The sequence below is a fragment of the Xylaria bambusicola genome (genome assembly GCF_022495145.1).
Source record: "Xylaria bambusicola strain CBS 139988 unplaced genomic scaffold F5B22scaffold_114, whole genome shotgun sequence".
Taxonomy (NCBI): Eukaryota; Fungi; Ascomycota; class Sordariomycetes; order Xylariales; family Xylariaceae; genus Xylaria; species Xylaria bambusicola.
Genome location: NW_025953667.1, coordinates 23,262 through 33,056, shown reverse-complemented (window position 1 = coordinate 33,056; position 9,795 = coordinate 23,262). Strand labels below are relative to the sequence as shown.

At 31.4% G+C, this 9,795-nt stretch overlaps 2 protein-coding genes across 2 annotated transcripts; one reads left to right on the top strand and one right to left on the bottom strand.

Annotated features, from left to right (window-relative positions):
• The first annotated feature begins 4,999 nt into the window (after window positions 1-4,999).
• Window positions 5,000-7,022, top strand: F5B22DRAFT_632209 (uncharacterized protein). The gene is made up of 4 exons (XM_047976669.1): window positions 5,000-5,309; window positions 5,375-6,518; window positions 6,593-6,720; window positions 6,869-7,022. Exons 1-4 carry the CDS (start codon window positions 5,246-5,248, stop codon window positions 6,928-6,930), a joined length of 1,398 nt encoding a protein of 465 aa, XP_047824638.1. The 5' UTR covers window positions 5,000-5,245; the 3' UTR covers window positions 6,931-7,022.
• F5B22DRAFT_632208 (cutinase) lies at window positions 7,010-8,577 on the bottom strand. The gene is made up of 2 exons (XM_047976668.1): window positions 7,893-8,577; window positions 7,010-7,825 (listed from the first exon to the last, which is right to left on the bottom strand). The coding sequence occupies exons 1-2, from the start codon at window positions 8,088-8,090 to the stop codon at window positions 7,340-7,342; spliced, it is 684 nt and encodes a 227-aa protein (XP_047824637.1). The 5' UTR covers window positions 8,091-8,577; the 3' UTR covers window positions 7,010-7,339.
• Window positions 8,578-9,795: the final 1,218 nt, after the last annotated feature.

Below are 9,795 nucleotides of genomic sequence, written 5' to 3'. Positions count from 1 at the left end.
ATTATTATAAAGCTATTAAATTAATAATAAATTTATTAATTAAAATTTTTAAATAACTTTAAGTTTTAAATAATTTATAAATTAAAAAAGTATATTATAATTTTAAATATATTATTTTAAAAGTAAAGCTATATATTAAAAAATAAATAAAATATAATAAATAAAAGGGTAAAATATTAATATAAAGCTTTTCTTTTATTAAATAAATAAATAAAATAAAGGTATAATAATATTATTTTAATATAATTATTTTCCTTTAATAATAATAAATTAATAAATATTATTATAAATTAAGTATATTAGAATTTTCCATTAATAATAAAGCTAATTAATATAATAGAAAACCTAAAAGTCCAATGCTTCTTTAATAAAATAAAGGTAAAATTTAAAATATTTATAAATAATTATATAATAAAATAAAGCTATATTTATATAAAAAATATTTATATATCTTTAAGGATATAATAATAAAGTTAAAAATTATATATAAAATATATAGCTTTATATTAATAGGATATTTAAGTTAATATAAAAGTTAAAACTTTTTAAAACGTTTTTACTTTTAATTAAGGATATTTTAAAATATAATTACCTTTATTAAAGGATACTATTTATATTAATAAATTAAAAACTTTAAAATAATATTAATTAAATTATTTAAACCCCTTTTAATATTATAGAAATTAAATAAGCTTTTTATTATTATATATTTAAAATAATATAAAATATAAATTAGTTTTAATTATAATAAATAAACTTATAAAGATAAAATACTTTATTTTAATAATAAATATAATAATAAATATATTATTTATATAATATATTAAAAATAATTATATTAAATAAAGGTTTATAATTTATATTTTACTTTTAAAAGAAATTAAATTATTATTTAAATATATAGTTATATATTTTAATAATATATTATTTAAAAATTAATAAATAAATAAAAATCGTTAATATTATAATAAAATAATATTTAAAAGTTTATTATAATTATTATTAAAATAATTAAATAAATTAATTATCCTTAATTAAATTTATAATAAATAATTAAATATTTAAAATTATAAAGCTAACCCCCTTTTTTATAAATTATAATTAATATCTTATTATAAAAATTAAATTAATAGGGAACTTAATTAAAATTAAAATAAAAGTTTAATAAAATAAGTTTTTAATTATATTAAATATAATTAATAAGATTTAAAAAGTAATAAAAAAGGCTAAAATATTAATAATTATATTTTAAAAGTATTATATTAAAAATATAAATATATATTAATTAAATGTTTTAAATTATATAATAAAAAATAAGGTTTAAATTAATATAAAAAATGTTAAAATAAATTAACCTATATTAAAATTAAAAAATAAATAAATAAGCTCCTTTAAAGTAATAAAAATATATTAATAAACTATAATTAACGTATCTCCCACTTGACTTGGCCACCCAATTGACCTGGCCACCCCCTTAGCCCATACAAATAACGTCGGTGCGCTAATCACGTGATAATTTAATAGCTCTACGAATATTAGTCGTATAAAATAATAAAATATACCATTAGATTTGTAATAAAAAGAGCTTTTTAACGGTACCCTTCACTAACTTTTATGACCCATATTTGCGGAGTTATTAAGCTATACGCTAAAGTAAGCGTTAAAGTAAACCCTGCTTAGCGCCCCTTTAACGTATTGCTTAATATCTCGCTTAATAAATTTTATAAAAAATAGTAAAAAATAGCGTTAAATTCCCCCTTAATTAACGGATTTAAAGGTAATAATTATTAAATCATACGGTTAGTATTCGTAAAGTTATTAAAGATTGAAATAATGGGGTTTTATATAGGTTATTGGGGTGGCCAGCTTAATTGAGTGGCCAGGTTAAGTAGGAGATGCATTATATAGTTATTTTAATAATATAAAATATTTTAAATATTTTATATATTATTAATATATTTAATAAAAAAGGCCTTTTAAAATAATTAACTTTAAATAAATTATATAATAATAAAGTAAAGGGAATAATTTTATAAAATAATAATAAAATTAAAAAAATAAAATAATTATTTAAAAAGATTTTAAATAATAAAAAAAAAAAAAGTATAGGATTTAAATATAAAATTAAATAATTAACCTTTTATTAATTAATTTAAAAATTAATAATAAACTTTAAAAGTTATAAAAATAAATTAATAATATTTTATTATTTTAACCTTTTTAAATTAAAATTATTATATTAATTAAAAATAACTTAAATAAAATAATTATTAAAAATAATATATTTATTAAAGTAAAAATATAAAGAATAAAATATAAATTATATATAAAAGGAGATATAAAAAAAAATTATAAATTTATATAAAAAAAAGAAAAGTTATTTTAAAAATTTATTAAAAAAAAAAGATTAAAAAATTATTACTATAATAAAAATAAATTAAAAAATTATAAATAATAAAAATAAAGCAATTAAATATTAAAGCATTATTTAAATTAAAATTAAATTAAATTAAATTAAATTAAATAAAAAAAATTAAAGTAAAATTAAATAAATATAAAAGAATTAAAAAAAGAATAATAAAGGTTAATAGGATTAAAACCTATATTATTAAATTAAATTTATACTTTTTTTAATTATAGCTATATTAATTTAAAATTAAATTATTTAAAAAATAAGGGAAAAAAAGTTAAAAATTTTAATAACTTTATTATTATTAAGCTTTATAATTATAAAGTTAAATAGTAAAAAATTTTAAATTAAAATATTAATATTATTATAATAAAAAATAATAAAAATAAAAAATAGGAAAATAAAGGTAAAGATTTATTAAAAAAAAATTATAAAAATTTTCTTTAATAAAATATTAAGCTATAATAAATATATTTTTAAATTAAAAATAAAATAATTAAAAGTTTTTTTAAATATAAATTTTTTCTTTATTATTAAAATAAAAATATAATTATAAAGTAAAAGTAAATTAATAATAATAATTAAAATAAATATTATAAATAATATAATTCTTTTAAAAAATAAAAAAAATATTAATAAATATTAAAGAAATAATTATATAAAAGTAATATATATTATTTTTATTTTTTTAATATTTATAAATATATATACTTTATAAACTTTCTTTTTTATATTTTTAAATATAAAGGTAAAATTAATAATTAAAGTAATAATTTTATAATATAATATTAATAAATATATATATTAATATAATATAGTTAAATTAATAATAATAATAATAATATTAATAATATATTAAAAATTAATATATTAAAATAAAAGTAAGTTTAAATTATAAATAATTTTAATTATTAAAAGTATTATTTATTTAAAAAAAATATAATTAAAAATTAAAAATAATAAAGGAAATTATAAAATAAAAATAAAATATTAATAAAATATAATTAATATATTAATTTATATAAATTATAATATTTATTATATTAAATATAATAAATTAAAGAAATATTACCTTTAAATATATATATAAAGTAAAATAATATTAATTTTTAAATAATATTACCCTTTTTAAAATATATATTAAAGTTAATTTAAAAATAATAAAGGTAAAACTTTTTACTTATAAAAATAAATATATATATTAATATAATAATAATAATAATAAATAAAAAAAAATAAAAAAAGGTATAAATAAAGCATTTAAAAAAACCTTTTTTAAAAAATTAAAAATAAAACTAGGTATTATAATTATAAAAAGGTAATAAAATAAATATAAAGAAAAACAAAGGAAAAATAGAAAAGCATATAGGATAAATAATTAATTATTATAATAAAAAATTCTATTATAAAGCTATAGGGTATTATTATATTACTTTAAAAAGAAATATAGCTTAAAATAAATAATATAATATATATATTATATAATTATATTATAAATAAATTTAAACTTATATAATTAAGGTTAATTATATTTAAAAAAAAGGAATATTATTATAAAATTAAGGAAGCTTAATTTTTAATATATAATATAAATTAAAGAATATTATATATAACGTTAAGAAAGGGAATAAGGGGTAAAAACTAGAACTTCCCTCCTTGTGTAATAATAGAACAAATATATGAAACTACAGCTGGGCGGTACTGTGATACGCGACGACCAGGAAGGTCTAAATGTAGCTGGAAATCTATACGGTAACATGGGGCATCATACCTTTGTGAGACCTTTTCCCCCTGCATGAACGCTTGCAAACTAACAAAATCTTTCACAGAATTTTACCATGCCAGGTCCAAAAGTTTGGGTGCCAGAGGCGAAATAGATATAGTTCATGTAAAGTTAGGTCCCATGAAATACTCTACCTTTAACTTCAACTATTACACGTGTAACCTCTGTACCGGCTGAAATATGCAGTTCGCCTTGCACTTCGGCCGTACGAAGGACCATTGCAGGCTGTTCATGATCTTTCAAGACATGCAGGCAATATTGGGCAATATTGGAAAGTGAGGTTATACAGACTTCGCTTCTTGAAACGGACCCTAGAGACCCAGGCGGTCTAGGCTGGCAGACCAATTGTATATAGAATCAAGTCAAGCCACCAACAGCCGAGAAGGAGTTGGTTGTTCAAGGACTCATGCAGCCCTAGTTGATCATTGTATTAATCTGATTAGCTTCAAGTTCCAAGCCCAGTCATCTGCCCTTGTTATAGTCTTACACCCCATACCATTACACACTAGATCAACCCAACAATGCTTGCAAAGAGATGAGGTCAATAGCACAAAAACTTGGAACAAATTTTCAACTCTTACAGAAGATGACATGTAAAATTATAGTACAACAGCTAGTGTAATGAGGTAGCCCGAACATCCGACAATGAGGTGTACCGGGAATACTTAGTTGCTACTATTGGTATAGTTATACGCAAATAGAGGCTAGTCACTCTTATTTATAGCAGCAAGTCAGTAAAGAAAGGGCTGTATTTGACTTACGTAGTATTTACTACACGCTGGGCTTGGCATTTATTTTGAGTAAAGCTTATCAATTTGAACGTATCGCATCCAATCCTTGCATCCGCCAAGCGATCGGTTTGGTACTTTAGTTTGAGGAACTATCCCTATCCTGTGCCAAGTGGCCGGGCTTACACATCCGGATTTCGAACGATAACCAAGAGGCCTCATTGAGTCAATCTTAGTCGTCTCGAAGGAAACATGTTGCTACATTAGGATAGCATATCTCCAACGCCACCTTGCTGTTGGGAACTTCAACTTGTTTGAGTCGCCATGTTCATGTGCCCTCGGAGCAGCGTCTTAGCCGCTTGGCCAATATTACTAGCATGTACTGGTTGTAAGCAGCCCTCACCCTACTCACGCAGAGCTTCTGGTTAACCGTAGGTTACTCGTGGCCAACAGCGGCTGTATCGCAGTCTACCTGTACTGAAAATGTCACATTATCGACGGGCGCCGAGGCCCAATCTCTCAGCGAGCGCTGTAAAATCCTGGATGGCAGCATCACACTTCCTGGTAACTTGTCTGAGAGTATCAATCTAGACGGCCTTGAAGAAATTAGGGGCGATTTCACGATGGAATTTTCTTATTCTGGGGATTCCGGATATTCCATTCAGTATGAGCCTTACTACGGGCCATCGTACGAAATAAGTAGCTCTACGCTCCAGACAGTTGGCGGTGTAGTGCAATTCGGTTTGGGTAGCACCGGACTCGCTTACCCTGAAGATTACCAAGCACCAAGTCTTGGAAACGTATCATTCCCGAGCCTCATGAACATCAGCGCAGGGGTGGAAATTGCGGCGCCCAATCTTACGCATATCGACTTAACGAGCTTACAGTATTTTACTTTCTTTAGTCTCAGCACGCCACAGCTCGCACAACTGCAACTGCGGCACGTCAAGGGCTTAAACGACAATATTCACTGGCTTAATAATGTTGGTTTGGAGAGCATCGGTAATGTTGAATCCCTTGATGGCTTATTCAGTGAGCCGATTGATCAGACGAGCTCAAACCTGCTACACGACGATGGCATTTGGCAGACGGTTTACTTTGGAAAGCAACCCCCGCACCACTATCCGAACAACTACCCGTATGGAACAAGCGCAAATGGGCCAGCTCCAAGTCTTCGAAACCTTACCATTGGATGGGAACAGCTTCAATCAACCAGATTCACTGACATGAATCTCACTCTCACGTTGGGCGGCACAATGACGGAATCAATGACAATCAAAATCATGGTGTTGGAGCGCGGCAACTACAAACTACAACGAGGTCCTGCTGTCAAACACCTCGCTGTACTGGCTTTTCGAGCTGACAATGACTTCGATAACACCGACTTAGTGCTTCCCTTTGATCAGGTGGACGAGGTGTACATTAACAGCACAGAGCTTCAATCGATAACGCTACCCCAGGAAGCAGAGAATTGGACTCGCCCAATTTTCGAGCTACACGCTCCCAAATTGAGGCTTGACAGCTCAACCACTTGGCATTGGCCACTTCACATGGACCGCCTTGTTATAGAAGCAGGTACTATAACTGATGACTTTTTGTAAGTGGAAAAGAACCGTTACAGACTCGTGCAAAACTACATGCCCTTTAGTGTGGAAGTTAACAGGCAGTTAGTGAATCGTTTACCCAGAAGGAAATAGAAGTTAGATATGAGGTTCAGATTGTTGACCATAGCAAAACACTTGACTGCTCAAAGCTTTATAGGGAGGGCGATGGACACCCCTGGGTCTTTCACTGTGAAGGTAAGAATGTGTCAAATTTAGCGCTGTCTATTCGAGCATCAAGATCTCTTTGCCTATGGGTATACGGTCTTGCAATTACCTTTCTCATGTGGTATTAAACCAGGCCTTTAGCGCCCGTTATCGCTAATTATGCTTCGTGGTTAAATAGATAAATATGACGATCTACTAGAGCTGCAAAAGTCCTTGACTCGCGACTCAATTCCTTTTTAGCCTTGGTGGCTGACTTTGACTCTATATACAATTGGACTGCTAATCCTGACCGCCTGGTCTCAGTTATCTGTTTCAAGAAGCAAAGTCTGTATCTCTCGAAGGTTACTATTAGACTGTATTACGCCCGTAGCCATAGTCGAAGTGCATGCTCAGCTACTATTATGATTCTAATACTAAATTGCAAAGCGCTAGACTCCTAACCTACTTCGAGAAATTTCACTACATCTCGGAAATTAGTTTAACAGTCGCCAACAAGTAACTAGCTTGCCTTCTTAAGACACTTTAAAAAGCCATGACGAATATTGATGACATATTGAGCTATTCATTTACACTTGCCCAATCCCGCCTGACAGTCCTGCCTAGAGCACAGCTGTAAGGATAGTCAACTCTTCTCCTTACATAGAGTAGCTTAAACGACACGGTCTGCGAGAAAATTGCCTGCCTCGACAGCAACACTGCCGTAGGAGAGATGAGGTGCAAGAACTGCAGCATTCAGCACACCATTACAGACCTGGTCCAGGCCACCAGCACAGAAGAACTTTGTTTTCTCCGTCGGAAAACCCGGCACCTGATCGCGATCGATTCGCTTCTGAGTATCACCGAAGAGAACAACGGCCTGGACCTTGTTTCTCACGTTTTGAGAAAGGTCTTCCATGGCCCGGTGAACGACCGCGCCACCTTGAGAATAACCACCCACAACGATCTGCGAGTCGGGACACCTGGTGTCCGCTAAGTTGAACAGGCGTTTCATCTCCGCCTCGCTGATCGCATCTGTTCCTCCAGGGAGAAAGTTGGTTGAGACGAGCGCAGCGTAGTCAACACCTTGAACAGCCACGCGCTGGGACCCGACACGTCTCTTCAGCTGGGTGGCCACGCCTGGCCCGACGACTGTTCCCTGTAACATTCCAAAGTCAGAGCGATGAATGACATATCTAGGCTCTCTCGCAATTCAATAGACATACCATATTGCCAATTTCAGTCGAGCCACGAGCGAAAATGAAGATGACATCACCACAACGACCACGAACTAGGTCGTTCTCCGTAGCACCAGTCAGTTGGCGCTCAACAAGTGGCGTTCCAGCCGCAACTTCCCCTTCTGGAATGGCGATAGGGGTAGCGAGGACCAGAGAAGCAAGGCAAAGAGCAGAAGAGAAATGCATTTTGAGAGTTGTCGTTTTGGGGAGGGCTGAAGTGGAACAGGCCTGAGCTGAGGCTGCTGGACAAGACTGGCTCTTTCGAAGGATAGTCGCAAGCTGGCGATGTGAGATGTAAGGTGACGATGCAGAACACACAACTTCTTCATGGAGAATCTGCTCCCTTCTTATACTGTTAAAGCATCTTGCTTAGGTGGTTTGTGTCTATACTAACCTCGGCTGTTTTCGACGCTTCCACGATCTTGGCCCTTTAGCTTCATCATCTGAGCACAGGGCGAAGCTTATTGAAAGGGAGTCTACTCCTCATCAGTATCAACCAAGACTATGCATGCTCGCAAAGTCTCAGCAAGTTAAGTATCACCTTGGTTGTTAGTAAGAAGAGGGCGCTTCAAGTCGCAAGTGTTTCCTATTCGGGGTGTTTGGACTTGCTTTGATCTTCAGCCAAGAATAATTCATTAATACCCATCCTGTAAAAATGCGCGCTCAAAATTCTCAGTCTCGAAGCTTTAGCAAGTTAAGTTTCACTCAGTCTATTCATGGGGAGAGAATGCTTTAGTCGTAAGTATTTCCTATTTGGGATCAACTTGCTTCAACCTGGAGCCAAGGATACTTCATCCAGCACCTAACCCTTGGCAATGCTAGTTAGACAGTCATAGGTTCAGACTAATTTTTGCAATACCATATCTGTAACATGCCTGAAACAAACAAGTCAACGTGTTAGACACCCCAAAACTAACGCGATACTTGAGAGAGCAGTTTTTGTTCTCTGCCCAAATTTGTTTCCGATGTAAAGTCAGCGATATTGGAGGTTTAGATCTGCCCAAATCAATTGTACAAGGGGAGGGGTAACTGGGGAAGTCAGAATAGTGCATAAGGGGTCGGATTAGATGTAGACTTAGCATCCGCAATTAGGGCTAGATCAATCATGGCATGGTGACCAGCGAGTTAGGTGTTCACAGCGCATCTGGGGCGCATTCTCTATATGAATACGAACCATGGAGATCACAAAATAGATAGGTCAACAATCTAGTTCAAGAACCTATTCTTGGAAACCGCTCTGGCAGCGACGTATTCCCGTTCCGTGATTTGAGCGCACGCGCCGGTGATTCAGCCGAACGACTCTGCTTCCAGAAGAAGCCTCAGCTCGCTTTGGTAACATAAGGTAGTACCCAATCTACTCAGAGATGCGAGCCATTATGAAAGCGCGGAGATGAGGATACTCAAAAGCAACTTTTATCGTACTTGGCGAAAAGCTCTCCGTAAGCTCATTCCCAAAGTATATGGGGTTAAAGTTAAGCCGCTAAGGCGGGAAAGAAATTAGTTGACTAAGGACTTTGCAGCCCTAGTAGATTGTCATATTGTGAATAGCTTCAGCCCCAAGCCAAATCATTCGCCCTTGTTACACATTGTGTTATTCGCCTAAGTTATCGTGCTCTGTGATGACACCAAGAATTCGGCCACATTCATCGCCGGCCGCATTATCTAGAGTGTTGTTAGTGGTGATATCAATATGGCGATGATCGTGTGCGGCCTGATACTGCAACGAGGGTGTGGAAAGTGTATCTGCTTATCTTCATCTTCTAGATTGACCTACCTATTAGCCGTGCTTCTGCTTCTTGCCATGCTTTCCCTTCGCGTTATTAATGACCCTAAGAGACGCATCCTCTCTAAGCACGCGCATAGACACTGTGAGTGGTTTCGATCCTCATAA

What these genes read in the sequence shown, in the direction of transcription:
- F5B22DRAFT_632209 (XM_047976669.1), top strand. Translation starts at nt 5,246, where the DNA reads ATGTTCATGTGCCCTCGGAGCAGCGTCTTAGCCGCTTGGCCAATATTA. An exon ending in ATTACTAGCATGTACTGGTT is followed by an intron (nt 5,310 to 5,374) that starts GTAAGCAGCCCT and finishes CGTGGCCAACAG; the next exon opens with CGGCTGTATCGCAGTCTACC. An exon ending in ACTATAACTGATGACTTTTT is followed by an intron (nt 6,519 to 6,592) that starts GTAAGTGGAAAA and finishes ACAGGCAGTTAG; the next exon opens with TGAATCGTTTACCCAGAAGG.
- F5B22DRAFT_632208 (XM_047976668.1), bottom strand. Translation starts at nt 8,090, where the DNA reads ATGCATTTCTCTTCTGCTCTTTGCCTTGCTTCTCTGGTCCTCGCTACC. An exon ending in CGACTGAAATTGGCAATATG is followed by an intron (nt 7,826 to 7,892) that starts GTATGTCTATTG and finishes GGAATGTTACAG; the next exon opens with GGAACAGTCGTCGGGCCAGG.